The sequence below is a fragment of the Pseudophryne corroboree genome, chromosome 8 (genome assembly GCF_028390025.1).
Source record: "Pseudophryne corroboree isolate aPseCor3 chromosome 8, aPseCor3.hap2, whole genome shotgun sequence".
Classification (NCBI taxonomy): domain Eukaryota; kingdom Metazoa; phylum Chordata; class Amphibia; order Anura; family Myobatrachidae; genus Pseudophryne; species Pseudophryne corroboree.
Genome location: NC_086451.1, coordinates 274,719,893 through 274,734,875, shown reverse-complemented (window position 1 = coordinate 274,734,875; position 14,983 = coordinate 274,719,893). Strand labels below are relative to the sequence as shown.

At 45.9% G+C, this 14,983-nt stretch overlaps 1 protein-coding gene across 3 annotated transcripts in view; it reads left to right on the top strand.

Annotated features, from left to right (window-relative positions):
- Positions 1 to 14,983, top strand: part of THOC2 (THO complex subunit 2) — a 479,267-nt gene that overhangs the window by 342,561 nt on the left and 121,723 nt on the right. For all 3 annotated transcript variants that reach the window (XR_010183065.1, XM_063937241.1, XM_063937242.1), the window contains exons 30-31: positions 7,595 to 7,697; positions 9,853 to 10,289. Coding sequence is in view for 2 of the 3 variants with exons in the window: in XM_063937241.1 (XP_063793311.1) it covers positions 7,595 to 7,697; positions 9,853 to 10,289 (540 nt within the window). In the remaining variant the exon portion in view is untranslated. The remainder of the gene's footprint in view (positions 1 to 7,594; positions 7,698 to 9,852; positions 10,290 to 14,983) is intronic.

The following is a 14,983-nucleotide window of genomic DNA, read 5'->3' as shown; positions in this document are numbered from 1 at the left end:
TGACTTCTTGTGCCTAATTTAAAAAAAAAAAAATTGTCCCTCGTTTAAAGCAGTATGTTGTCTAGTTTATAAAATGGTCGGCCAACATTAACTTTTTTATTTCATGTGCAGATTGTTTTGTAAAGACTTTACAATCCTGCTTTTGACTATTTTGGAAAGGTAGATCATTGACTAAACAAGAACCAAAAAGTATTTATTTGTGTATTTATAAGAGGAGATGCTTTTATTTGCTTTTTTTTCTTGAAATTTCAGTAAAAAACGCTCTTTTTTGGGTATTTGGGTTAATTTCTTTTGACGTGTTGGAGTAAGACGACTAATAGTACTTTCTAAAAATAGAAAATCTTCTAAAAGAGGTATAATTTATATGGGTAAGGCATAGAAAATGTAGTTATTTTGATGTTGGAATGTGATGAGCACGGGTGGTATTCAGTATGCCGGCTGTTGGGATCCCAGCGCTCAGTATATTGGCGCCGTAATCCCGACATCCGACATACCGACAACTATTCTCTCTCTTGGGGGTCCATGACCCCTCTGGAGGGAGAATAAACGTGCCCGCAGTGTGGCGAGTCCGCAAGGGGCTCATTTGCGCTCGCCCCGCTGCTGGCATGCCGGCGGTCGGGATCCCGGCACCGGTATGCTGGGCACCTGGATCCCAATCGCCGGCCACTCATTCTACACCCGATGAGCACTGATGTTAGAGAATGGACTCTGCACAAGGGTGAATAATCCTCAGCAGCAAAGAGCTAAAGGGGTAGAGACACAGATATTTCTCTAACACTCTAATTGGACAACCTTTCCACAGATAAATCCACTGCTGTTATAAAAGGAAATTTAACTGAAACAACTGATGTTTCTAACTGTAATAAACACAGCTAAAACTTAATGCTAGACATAGGGGGTTCCTAATTAGGAGTGATATCGGGTTTATCGTAAGATTCCGGTTGTTGGAGTCATCAGATGAAAACTACTATTTTCGCTTTGGTTTTATCGCAACTATTCAAATTCACCTAGTTTTCTTCCGTGAACTGACCAATTGAGTGGATAAGGGGTGGTGTCATCGCATTCCCACAAATTTTTCATGCTTATATAGGGCAACCTGGGTGTTGTCCAATCGCCATTTTGAGCAGTCTGTAGTCTGTATTGGTGGTTTTTGTGGCTCATAAGTGACAAGTTGGCAACAGCAAGAATCAAGAAACTGTCTTTTAAGGAAACATTTTTTTTAACAGAAGAGAATCTCTATTAAATCATATCAATATTTGGTGTGACCATCCTTTGTCTTCAAAACAGTATAAATTCTTCTATGTACATTTGCACAAAGTCAGAGATTTTGTAAGATTATAGTCTGGTGTATGATTATACCGAAAAGGTTATAATGATCATGATTTTCATATGTACAGTAGGTTGAAACACAAACTACAGTATAAGTAGCTAGGGTGTGCAGTTCAGGCCCTCTTTCCCCAATATATTCAATATTTCTCTATCGTCCTAGTGGATGCTGGGGTTCCTGAAAGGACCATGGGGAATAGCGGCTCCGCAGGAGACAGGGCACAAAAAGTAAAGCTTTAGGATCAGGTGGTGTGCACTGGCTCCTCCCCCTATGACCCTCCTCCAAGCCTCAGTTAGATTTTTGTGCCCGGCCGAGAAGGGTGCAATCTAGGTGGCTCTCCTAAAGAGCTGCTTAGAAAAGTTTAGCTTAGGTTTTTTATTTTACAGTGAGTCCTGCTGGCAACAGGATCACTGCAACGAGGGACTTAGGGGAGAAGAAGTGAACTCACCTGCGTGCAGGATGGATTGGCTTCTTTGGCTACTGGACATTAGCTCCAGAGGGACGATCACAGGTACAGCCTGGATGGTCACCGGAGCCTCGCCGCCGGCCCCCTTGCAGATGCTGAAACAAGAAGAAGGTCCAGAATCGGCGGCATGAAGACTCCTCAGTCTTCTTAAGGTAGCGCACAGCACTGCAGCTGTGCGCCATTTCCTCTCAGCACACTTCACACGGCAGTCACTGAGGGTGCAGGGCGCTGGAAGGGGGGCGCCCTGGGAGGCAATGAAAACCTATTTTTGGCTAAAAATACCTCACATATAGCCTCCGGGGGCTATATGGAGATATTTAACCCCTGCCAGAATCCGTTAAGAGCGGGAGACGAGGCCGCCGAAAAAGGGGCGGGGCCTATCTCCTCAGCACACAGCGCCATTTTCCCTCACAGAAAGGCTGGAGGGAAGGCTCCCAGGCTCTCCCCTGCACTGCACTACAGAAACAGGGTTAAAACAGAGAGGGGGGGCACTAATTTGGCGTTAGAAATATATAAAAAAGATGCTATAAGGGAAAACACTTATATAAGGTTGTCCCTATATAATTACAGCGTTTTTGGTGTGTGCTGGCAAACTCTCCCTCTGTCTCTCCAAAGGGCTAGTAGGTCCTGTCCTCTATCAGAGCATTCCCTGTGTGTGTGCTGTGTGTCGGTACGTGTGTGTCGACATGTATGAGGACGATGTTGGTGAGGAGGCGGAGCAATTGCCTGTAATGGTGATGTCACTCTCTAGGGAGTCGACACCGGAATGGATGGCTTATTTAGGGAATTACGTGATAATGTCAACACGCGGCAAGGTCGGTTGACGACATGAGACGGCCGACAAACAATTAGTACCGGTCCAGACGTCTCAAAAACACCGTCAGGGGTTTTAAAACGCCCGTTTACTTTAGTCGGTCGACACAGACACAGACAGGGACACTGAATCCAGTGTCGACGGTGAATAAACAAACGTATTCCTTATTAGGGCCACACGTTAAGGGCAATGAAGGAGGTGTTACATATTTCTGATACTACAAGTACCACAAAAGAGGGTATTATGTGGGATGTGAAAAAACTACCGTAGTTTTTCCTGAATCAGATAAATTAAATGAAGTGTGTGATGATGCGTGGGTTCCCCCCGATAGAAAATATGGGCGGTATACCCTTTCCCGCCAGAAGTTAGGGCGCGTTGGGAAACACCCCTTAGGGTGGATAAGGCGCTCACACGCTTATCAGAACAAGTGGCGGTACCGTCTATAGATAGGGCCGTCCTCAAGGAGCCAGCTGACAGGAGGCTGGAAAATATCATAAAAAGTATATACACACATACTGGTGTTATACTGCGACCAGCGATCGCCTCAGCCTGGATGTGCAGAGCTGGGGTGGCTTGGTCGGATTCCCTGACTAAAAATATTGATACCCTTGACAGGGACAGTATTTTATTGACTATAGAGCATTTAAAGGATGCATTTCTATATATGCGAGATGCACAGAGGGATATTTGCACTCTGGCATCAAGAGTAAGTGCGATGTCCATATCTGCCAGAAGATGTTTATGGACACGACAGTGGTCAGGTGATGCAGATTCCAAACGGCACAAAGGTGTATTGCCGTATAAAGGAAGAGGAGTTATTTGGGGTCGGTCCATCGGACCTGGTGGCCACGGCAACTGCTGGAAAATCCACCGTTTTTTACCCTAAGTCACATCTCTGCAGAAAAAGACACCGTCTTTTCAGCTTCAGTCCTTTCGTCCCTATAAGAGTCATATCTGCCCAGGGATAGAGGAAAGGGAAGAAGACTGCAGCAGGCAGCCCATTTCCAGGAACAGAAGCGTTCCACCGCTTCTGACAAGCTCTCAGCATGACGCTGAGACCGTACAGGACCCCTGGATCCTACAAGTAGTATCCCAGGGGTACAGATTGGAATGTCGAGACGTTTCCCCTGCGCAGGCTCCTGAAGTCTGCTTTACCAAGGTCTCCCTCCGACAAGGAGGCAGTATGGGAAACAATTCACGAGCTGTATTCCCAGCAGGTGATAATTAAATTACCCCTCCTACAACAAGAAAAGGGGTATTATTCCACACTATATTGTGGTACTGAAGCCAGAAGGCTAGGTGAGACCTATTCTAAATCTAAAAAAATTTGAACACTTACAAAGGTTCAAATCAAGATGGAGTCACTCAGAGCAGTGATAACGAACCGGGAAGAAGGGGACTATATGGTGTCCCGAGACATCAGGGATGCTTACCTCCATGTCCCAAATTTGCCCTTATCACTAAGGGTACCTCAGGTTCGTGGTACAGAACTGTCACTATCAGTTTCAGACGCTGCCGTTTGGATTGTCCACGGCACCCCGGGTCTTTACCAAGGTAATGGCCGAAATGATGGTTCTTCTTCGAAGAAAAGGCGTCTTAATTATCCCTTACTTGGACGATCTCCTGATAAGGGCAAAGTCCAGGAAACAGTTGGAGGTCGGAGTAGCACTATCTCGGATACTGTTACAACAGCAGGGGTGGATTCTAAATATTCCAAAATCGCAGCTGATCCCGACAACAAGTCTCCTGTGCTTAGGGATGATTCTGGACACAGTCCAGAAAAAGGTGTTTCTCCCGGAAGAGAAAGCCAGGGAGTTATCCGAGCTAGTCAGGAACCTCCTAAAATCAGTGCATCATTGCACAAGGGCCATGGTAAAAAAATGGTGACTTCCTTCGAAGCAATTCCAGTCGGCAGATTTCATGCAAGAACTTTTCAGTGGGATCTGCTGGACAAATGGTCCGGATCGCATCTTCAGATGCATCAGCGGATAACCCTATATCCAAGGACAAGGGTGTCTCTCCTGTGGTGGTTACAGAGTGCTCATCTTCTAGAGGGCCGCAGATTCGGCATTCAGTTTTGGATGTTGGTGACCACGGAGGCCAGCCCGAGAGGCTGGGGAGCAGTCACACAAGGAAAAAATTTCCAGGGAGTGTGATCAAGTCTGGAGACTTTTCTCCACATAAATATAGCTAAGGGTAAATTTATAATGCTCTAAGCTTAGCAAGACCTCTGCTTCAAGGTCAGCCGGTATTGATCCAGTGGGATAAAACATCACGGCAGTCGCCCACGTAAATAGACAGGGCGGCACAAGAAGCAGGAGGGCAGTGGCAAAAACTGCAAGGACTTTTCGCTGGGCGGAAAATCATGTGATAGCACTGTCAGCAGTGTTTCATTCCGGGAATGGAAACTGGGAAGCAGACTTCCTCAGTAGGCACGACCTCCACCCGGCAGAGTGGGAACTTCATGGGGAAGTTTTCCACATGATTGTAAACCGTTGGGAATTACCAAAGGTGGACATGATGGCGTCCCGTCTGAACAAAAAACGGGACAGGTATTGCGCCAGGTTAAGAGACCCTCAGGCAATAGCTGTGGACGTTCTGGTAACACCGTGGGTGTACCAGTCGGTGTATGTGTTCCATCCTCTGCTTTTCATACCTAAGGTACTGAGAATTATAAGACGTAGAGGAGTAAGAACTATACTCATGGCTCCGGATTGGCCAAGAAGGACTTGGTACCCGGAACTTCAAGAGATGCTCACAGAGGACTTATGGCCTCTGCCGCTAAGAAGGGACTTGTTTCAGCAAGTACCATGTCTGTTCCAAGACTTACCACAGCTGCGTTTGACGGCATGGCGGTGGAACGCCGGATCCTAAGGGAAAAGGCATTCAGGAAGAGGTCATTCCTACCCTGGTCAAAGCCAGAAAGGAGGTGACCGCACAACATTATCACCACATGTGGCGAAAATATGTTGCGTGGTGTGAGGCCAGGAAGGCCCCACGAAGAAATTTCAACTCGGTCGATTCCTGCATTTCCTGCAAACAGGAGTGTCTATGGGCCTCAAATTGGGGTCCATTAAGGTTCAAATTTCGGCCCTGTCGATTTTTCTTCCAGAAAGAATTGGCTTCAGTTCCTGAAGTCCAGAAGTTTGTCAAGGGAGTATTGCATATACAACCCCCTTTTGTGCCTCCAGTGGCACTGTGGGATCTCAACGTAGTTCTGGGATTCCTCAAAACACATTGGTTTAAAACCAGTCAAATCTGTGGATTTGAAGCATCTCACATGAAAAGTGAACATGCTCTTGGACCAGGCGAGTGTCAAATTGGTGGTTTTTTTCTCAAAAAAGCCCATATCTGTTTGTCCATTCGGACAGGGCAGAGCTGCGGACTCGTCCCCAGTTCTCTCCCTAAGGTGGTGTCAGTGTTTCACCTGAACCAGCTTATTGTGGTGTCTTGCGCCTACTAGGGACTTGGAGGACTCCAAGTTGCTAGATGTGGTCAGGGCCCTGAAAATATAGGTTCCAGGACGGCTGGAGTCAGGAAAACTGACTTGCTGTTATCCTGTATGCACCCAACAAACTGGGTGCTCTTGCTTCTAAGCAGACTTTTGCTAGTTGGATGTGTAATACAATTCAGCTTGCACATTCTGTGGCAGGCCTGCCACAGCCAAAATATGTAAATGCCCATTCCACAAGGAAGGTGGGCTCATCTTGGGCGGCTGCCCGAGGGGTCTCGGCTTTACAACTTTGCCGAGCGGCTATTTAGTCAGGGGCAAACACGTTTGTAAAATCCTATAAATTTGATAACCTGGCTAAGGAGGACCTGGAGTTCTCTCATTCGGTGCTGCAGAGTCATCCGCACTCTCCCGCCCGTTTGGGAGCTTTGGTATAATCCCCATGGTCCTTTCAGGAACCCCAGCATCCACTAGGACGATAGAGAAAATAAGAATTTACTTACCGATAATTCTATTTCTCGGAGTCCGTAGTGGATGCTGGGCGCCCATCCCAAGTGCGGATTATCTGCAATACTTGTACATAGTTACAAAAATCGGGTTATTATTGTTGTGAGCCATCTTTCAGAGGCTCCGCTGTTATCATACTGTTAACTGGGTTCAGATCACAGGTTGTACAGTGTGATTGGTGTGGCTGGTATGAGTCTTACCCGGGATTCATAAATCCTTCCTTATTGTGTACGCTCGTCCGGGCACAGTATCCTAACTGAGGCTTGGAGGAGGGTCATAGGGGGAGGAGCCAGTGCACACCACCTGATCCTAAAGCTTTACTTTTTGTGCCCTGTCTCCTGCGGAGCCGCTATTCCCCATGGTCCTTTCAGGAACCCCAGCATCCACTACGGACTCCGAGAAATAGAATTATCGGTAAGTAAATTCTTATTATTCGCCGTATGGTGGCCAATCCTGGGATCAGGATCGGCGGGATCCCAGCCTAAAATTGGCCGGGCTTCCATATCTGTATTGGAGCTCCCAATCCCGGGGATTTCGGGATTGGCCACCACTTTACATTTTTCTATGCCGGGCAGTGTTGAGAGTCCACAGGATGCTAATACTCTGCCTGGCTTCCCCTGCTCTGCTTTCCCTGCTGCTGGCTGTGCGCACTGCACAGCGTGACGTGAAGTCAGAGGTCACGCTGCGCAGCTAGCTGCCCGCCGGACCTCACCTCCACTCAGTAAGTGACCCACCCTCCCACCTGTTCAGATTAGGGTTGGTTATGTGGGCTGGGCAGGGTTGGGAGGACGACACATTGAAAAGAAACCAATCCCGGGATCTGATCATTTTTCAATCCCGATACCCAGGACTGAAAAATATGGCCCGTGATTGGCCACCCTAAAGTCGTGGTAGTCAACATTTATGAAAAGGGATTCTGCATACTGTTGTTTTTCAAAGTTTATTTTTTGTGGTTTTTTTTTTTTTTAAATAGCCAAAGTGATATTTATTGTCTGATGTTATGTTTCTTTTGTTTTTTCATTATGAAAGAAAAATTAAAGGAGAAATCTCAGAGTGCTCAAAAAGTTGTTACAAAAGCTGCAAGCACAACACCAAAGGTTACTGCAAATAATGGAAACAGCTCTGCAAACAGGTATGTAGTACAGGTCTCCTCCATGGTTTATGTAGTGTGATGCGCCTAAATCAGTCTAAATCTGCTATAATGTGGGAGCTGAGCGTTTGAACTTTTGTGCATTCCTGAGTTTCTCTGACCAAGTACTTTGTGAAACAAAGCCCTAAATATATTGTTTTAGTGTTGATCTAGCGGTAGAACCAAAACTTATTTATAATTTACTGTATGCTCTTAATTTTAAACTTGCCAGTTTGAAGTGACCCAGATGGCTGGATTCAGAAGGGGAGTTCTGCAGATACTGCATTAGCATAAATTATACACTATTTAAAGGACTGCTATACTGTAAAACTAGCTTTTTTCAAATATGAAGAAAGGAAGATAAAACTAGCATTAAATGTTTATTTAGCTGCAGATCTTTTTAAAAAGTGACTTGTTAGTGCCATGCTGTACACATTTATCCAAGATTCATTTGAAGATCATAGAAGTGATAGAGAAGGGAGATGGCTCCCATCGATGTGTATGTTCTTTTATTCTTTCACTGTTTAGTCAAATCTAATTTTTTTGATACATAAACTAATATTTGTTTCTTTAAGGACATTAAAGGCCCATACACACTTGCCGATAAAATGAGCGACGTCGCTCATTTCCCCCTCCCTGAGCGACTTCCCTCATTTTATTGGCAAGTGTGTATGCGGCCAGCGACGACCGATGCGCGGCCCCGCTGCTCGGCATCGATCGTCGCTGTCGCCAGTGCATGCATGCAGGATCTGGACTGTCGTCTAAGACCTGCATGCAAGGCTGGCTGAGGCTTGACGTCACTGAGCGATATGAGCGGTCATATCGCTCAGTGTGTACAGTCGGCCGCCGGCCCGGAAGGGGAAACATTAGACAACGTCGTCTAATGTGTACGGACCTTGGCCCTCATTCCGAGTTGTTCGCTCGCAAGGCGATTTTAGCAGAGTTACACACGCTAAGCCTCCGCCTACTGGGAGTGAATCTTAGCTTCTTAAAATTGCGAACGATGTATTCGCAATATTGCGATTACAAACTACTTAGCAGTTTCAGAGTAGCTTCAGACTTACTCGGCATCTGCGATCAGTTCAGTGCTTGTCGTTCCTGGTTTGACGTCACAAACACACCCAGCGTTCGCCCAGACACTCCCCCGTTTCTCCAGCCACTCCCGCGTTTTTTCCGGAAACGGTAGCGTTTTTATCCACACGCCCATAAAACGCCGTGTTTCCGCCCAGTAACACCCATTTCCTGTCAATCACATTACGATCGCCGGAGCGAAGAAAAAGCCGTGAGTAAAAAAACTATCTTCATAGCAAAAATACTTGGCGCAGTCGCAGTGCGAACATTGCGCATGCGTACTAAGCAGAAAAACGCTGCGATGCGAAGAAAATTACAGAGCGAACGACTCGGAATGACCCCCCTTATGTCCAATTCTACAAAAGTCCTCATAGTCCTATGAACACACCAAAGATTTATGTTGTAGGAGTACAAAAATTATTTCTGTTTGGGTGGGTCGTTATCTTTTGTATGCTGCCTGCTCCATATACTTGTATTTTCTGTAAGGGGATCATTAAAGTGCAATTGCTGGAATTGTGACTTATGGGTGTTTTCCTTATGTTAGTGGGTAACCAGCCATAATTTAGATGTTGTCCATTAAAAAGTGAAAAAGACGAAACACAAAGGGCTGGATTCAATTAGCTATGTTTAATAACTGCGAGCTAATTGGCCTGCTGGGGCCAATCAGTTAGAACCTGCAATCAGCCCGCAGGCTGTACTTAACGCAAATTTTTGTTCGAGTCTGAAGGAGGCTCGGACAGAAATCATTTCTAAATACCCTGATCGCAGGTGCCACAAATGTGTTAGCCCATAGCACTGGGAACTTCTCCCGGAATCTACGGGTTAAAGCACTTTAGCGGATAATTTACCATGCGAGCGAAATGAGACTGTAATTAAATAGCCCTGGGCGTTAAAGCCCGAGACCACCACACTTTTCCTGGTGCAGTAAATTACCATATCTAATTAAATCTGGCACAAAGTATTGTTGTAAATAGTGTTGTGAGTTTAAAATGACACGCTGGATTGTTAAAATATAGTTTTCATACACTTATTAATCTGACATTGGTTTACACCGATTCATGTTAACTCCCATGGTTGTCTTGTATAGCAAAGTTTTAAAAGAAAAAGAAGACAAAGATAAAATTGGGAAAGAAAAGGAGAAAGATAAGAAGGAAAAGACTCCAGCAGCAACACCAGAGACGAAGGCACCAGCAAAGGATGGAAAAGATAGAGTAAAGGAAGAACGGGCAAGCAAAGATGAAAAGCTGAGAGATGTTAAGGAGAAAACACCAAAATCTGACAAAGAGAAGGAAAAAATCAAAAAAGAAGAAAAGTCTCAGAAGGAAGAAAAATCCAAGTCTGTTACAGCGAATACCGAATCAAAACTGGCTGCAGAGAAGGAAAAAGAGAAGGAGCCCTCAAGAGAGAGAGATCTGTTGAAGGAATCTAAATTGAAGGAAAGCTCTAAAGGAGGCGATAAGACAGCTGTGGCTGGGTCCTTGAAGTCCCCTGTTTCCCGATCCGAGATATCCGAGTCTGAAAGGGGTAAGATTTTTTTTTTTTTTTTTTGTCCTATTGTAAAAAACTGGATTTGAGGTTGTAAAGATTGATAGCAAAGCATGTTACTGTGGAGATGTGAGCAAAGTCATACTGCTATATTTAATTATGTTATTCCAGCATATCTAGATTATCTATATTCAGTTTTAGTTTCTGCTAGGAAAAAAAAAAAGCATTGACAGGCTTTGATATCTGTGTCCCAGAAATTATTCTAACAGGCTGTGTTGGATGCTTTGTGTACTAATTCAGTAATAGCCTTATAACCTAGGGTAACGAGACTAGGGAAATAAACATACCCCTGTATACTGAAATTTGGATATTGTATTTTGTTTATCTATAGATTTATAGATTTCAGATCAATGTATCTTTATGACCTGACATTCAGTTGCCAATAGGAAAATAAATCTTGATATTTGATTTGTGATTTTTCAGCTTCTGTGTCTTGGCCCATGCACACAGAGATATGCTAGATTTTATTGACCTAGCTACCTCAAACTTTAATTGGTCAAAATCATATCTGAATCCCCCTTATAGGTAACCATTTTATATGTCAACCACTGAATATAGGTTATCTTGCTAAGCAAGCAGGGATTGTCTCATTTAGAAAGTGTTCTATGGTGTATTGAGCAAGTCTTTCTAACACCAATTAAAGCTATGGCGCTGTCCCAGGAAGTGTTTCTGTGTACACATGAGGATGGCAGCTTGAGTCAGTCCTAGAGATCGTTGATTGTACAGGCAGCATTTAAAGTTCTGTCTTGTGATTGACAAGTGTCAGTGTGTTCATCTGACGAGGCATTTACGCTACAGGTCAGCGTGCTCTATGAAGACACCTATCAAAACTGTTTTCTCTAGTATCCATAAGGTATATTGGAGGAAACTTAGTACGATGGGTAAAGTTGGGGTCCAAAGCCAGTGCACTTTAAATTTATCTTAAGCCCTAGAGGATACTGGGGTCCATTTAGTACCACAGGGTATACACGGGTCCACTAGGAGCCATGGACACTTTAAGAATTTGATAGTGTGGGCTGGTTCCTCCCTCTGTGCCCTTCCTACCAGACTCAGTTTAGAAAATGTGCCCGGAGGAGCCGGTCATGCTGAAGGAAGCTCTTGAAGAGTTTTCTGCATTTATTTTATATGTTTATTTTCAGGCAGGGCTGGATGGCACCAGCCTGCCTGTTTCATGGGACTTAGGGGGGTAGAGGACGGCCCAACCTCTTGAAGGGTTAATGGTCCCGTTCCCCGCTGACAGGACACTGAGCTCCTGAGGGACCAATTCGTAAGCCCATCACTGCGAGTGTACAGTCCCGCAGTACGCCACCACCCCTAACAGAGCCAGAAGAATGAAGAGTGGCGAGTACAGAGCCGGTGTCCCAAGGGTTCGAAGACGCACGGCTTCTTAATGGGGCGGAATGCGTCTCTGGACACAGTACACAACTGCGTCCCTGTACACTGTACATAGTACCCATACTGGCACAACAGCCTTAAAACGGTTTTCTCCATTTTAAGCACCAGATTCCTCAGCCAGTATAAAAAAAGTGGTAAGATCGCGCGCCATTGAAGGGGCGGGGCTTCACTATGAGAGGATGGAGAAAACCGTTTTAAGGCTGTTATGCCAGTATGGCAGCTCACCAGCGCCATTTTCCCCCTGCAGTGGACACAGATGCTGACAGGACAGGGACGCGCAGCTCCTCCTGTGTGACTCCAAATTACCTCAGCGGTACTAGGGGTCATAGCAGGGGGGTAGCGATTACTAGTGTACTAAGTCCCCTATCAGGGTACTTAGTCTGCGACCCGGCTAAGCTTGGCATTAGCGATAAGGGCGCGGTGAGGGCTGGCTCCAAACATCTGTGTCTCCCTGAAGGGCTCTTTGTGGGTTTATTGTGCTTAACCTTTCCTCTGTGTGTGTGTGCGCTCTGTCACATTACATTATGTCATGCAAAGAGTATGTGTCTTGTACCTCAGAGTGTTCCTCTTCACCAGGAGGCTCACTACTGGGTACTCAGGGTTCACAGACTAGTGGGGCTGAACCGGAATGGGTTAATTCTCTTAAAGGAAAGATCTCAACTCTTTCTACAAACTTGTCCCGCAACGAGAAAGAGACGCAACACTTAAAACAGACTGTGGATGAGTTTATGAACACAGACTAAGTCCCCAAGACAGCTTCTCAACCCCCTCCCATTTGTCCGCAAAAGCGATCTCTGGCCCATATCCTGCAGTCTGCCTCATGGAGACATGGAGGAGGGGGAGGTGGACTCAGAGGGGGGGGTTGCGGCTTTGTCACAGGGAATAGAGGCTCTTCTAGATGTTTTCTGCATATTCCTGATAAGGTTTCAAAGGAGTGTGAGGAATCTTATCTTAATGTAAAAAAGAAGTCCTCAGTCACTTTTCCTGCATCAAAGGAATCGAATACCCTGTTTGAAGAACCTTGGGTTAATCCTGATAAGTTTCAGATCCCTAAAAGGTTACTCTAAACTTTTCCTCTGGAGGATAGGAAAAAATGGGAAAATCAGCTGATAGTGGACGCATCAGTCTCTAGGCTGTCACAAAAAATTGTATTGCCTGTTACTGGTGCAGCCTCCCTAAAAGACACGGCTGATTGTAAAATTGAGACTACACTCAAATCATTTTACACAGCTGCTGGGGTGGCCCAGAGACCCACTATTGCATGTGCGTGGATCACTAAAGCCATTGCAAAATGGTCAGGTAACCTAATTGAGGGTTTGAATTCCTTATCTATAGGGGAGATTGTTTTACTCCTACAGCATATACAGGACTCTGCAAACTTTATGGTGGAAGCCATAAAGGAATAGCACCACCGCTATGGCTGTGTAGGCACACAGAGGCTTGTAGCTACGCCAGTGGACTGCTGACGCGGATTCCAGGAAAGGCATGGAAGGCCTACCATTCACAGGAGAGGCCTTGTTCAGAGATGAATTAAACAAAAGGATCTCCACAGCTACGGCAGGCTGCGGGTAATCTACGTATCTTCCTTCCGCAGCCCTCCCAACCAAGAAGACTTATTCAGTTACAGTCATATCGGATGGCCAAATTCAAGGGCAAATCCAGAGGTGCTTCTATGTCCTCCAGTGCAGCAAGAGGTAAACCACGCAAACCAGCAACAGCAGGTGCTCAGGAACAGAGCTCAGGCTCTGCTTCCTCAAAGTTTTCAGCATGACTGTGGACCGTAATGCCTGGAAGGCTGTCAGGTGGGAGCATCGCCTACAATTCTTCAGTCAGATCTGGTCAAATTTGTGCCAGGATCCCTGGGTCATAAATCTTATTTCCCAGGGCTACTGACTGGAGTTCCAAGAGCTCCCTGCTCACAGATTCTTCAAATCAGCCATGCCATCCAAATACTGGTACAGACTCACGTCATTGTTCCAGTTTCACCTCATCAACTAAACAAGGGGTACTTGTTTGTAGTACCGAAACCGAACGGTTCGGTAAGACCAATTTTGAACCTCAAGTCGTTGAACCCGTACTTAAGAGTGTTCAAATTCAAGATGGAGTCTCTGAGAGCGTTGATCTCAGGTCTGGAGGATGGGTAATTCCTAGTGTCTCTGGATATCAAGGATGCGTACCTTCATATTCCAATCTAGCCGCCTCATCAGGCTTACCTACGGTTTGCATTGCAGGACTGTCACTACCAGTTCCAGGCCCAGACATTCGGTATCTCCACGGTACCGAGGCTATTCACCAAGGTGATGGCAGAGATGATGTTTCTACTCCGCAAACAGGGAGTGAACATAATTCCGTACCTGGACTATCTCCTGATAAAAGCACCGTCCAGGGAAAGGTTGCTGGACAGCATTGCTCTCTCAACCAAACTTCTCCAGTATCATGGGTGGATTCTGAACCTTCCGAAATCTCACCTAGAGCCCCATTCCTGGGGATGATACTGGATACTGAGTCGCAGAAGGTGTTCCTTCCGTTGGAAAAGGCATTAGTGATCCAGTCGATGGTTTGTGATGTCCTGAATCCAACCCAGATATCGGTGCATTCGCCTTCTGGGGAAAATGGTGGCCTCTTACGAGGCTCTTCAATACGGAAGGTTTCACGCAAGACCCTTCCAGCTCGATCTGTTGGACAAATGGTCCGGATCGCATCTTCACATGCACCAGAGGATCCGTTTGTCGCCAAAATCCAGGATCTTCCTTCTGTGGTGGCTACAGATTTATCACCTCATCGATGGTCGGAGGTTCGGAATTCAGAATTGGTTTCTGTTAACCACAGACGCAAGCCTCAGGGGTTGGGGAGCAGTCACTCAGGGATTGGTCCAGTCAGGAAGTAGTCCTTCCAATCAACATTCTGGAACTCAGGGCCATATATAACGCCCTTCTGCAGGCCTCACATCTTCTTCAAGATCAGGCCATTCAGGTCTTGTCGGACAATGTGACGGCAGTAACGTACATAAACTGACAGGGCACAACGAAAAGCAGAGCAGCAATGTCAGAGGTGTCAAGAATTCTCCTCTGGGCAGAGAGAAACTCTGTGGCAGTGTCAGCGGTCTTAATTCCGGGATTAGACAACTGGGAAGCAGACTTCCTCAGCAGACACGACCTGCACCCGGGGGACAGGGTCCTTCACTCGGAAGTGTTCAGGTGCTTGACAAGTCGATGGGGATATCCACAGATTGACGTGATGACCTCTCGTCTCAACAAGAAGCTCAAGCAGTATTGTTT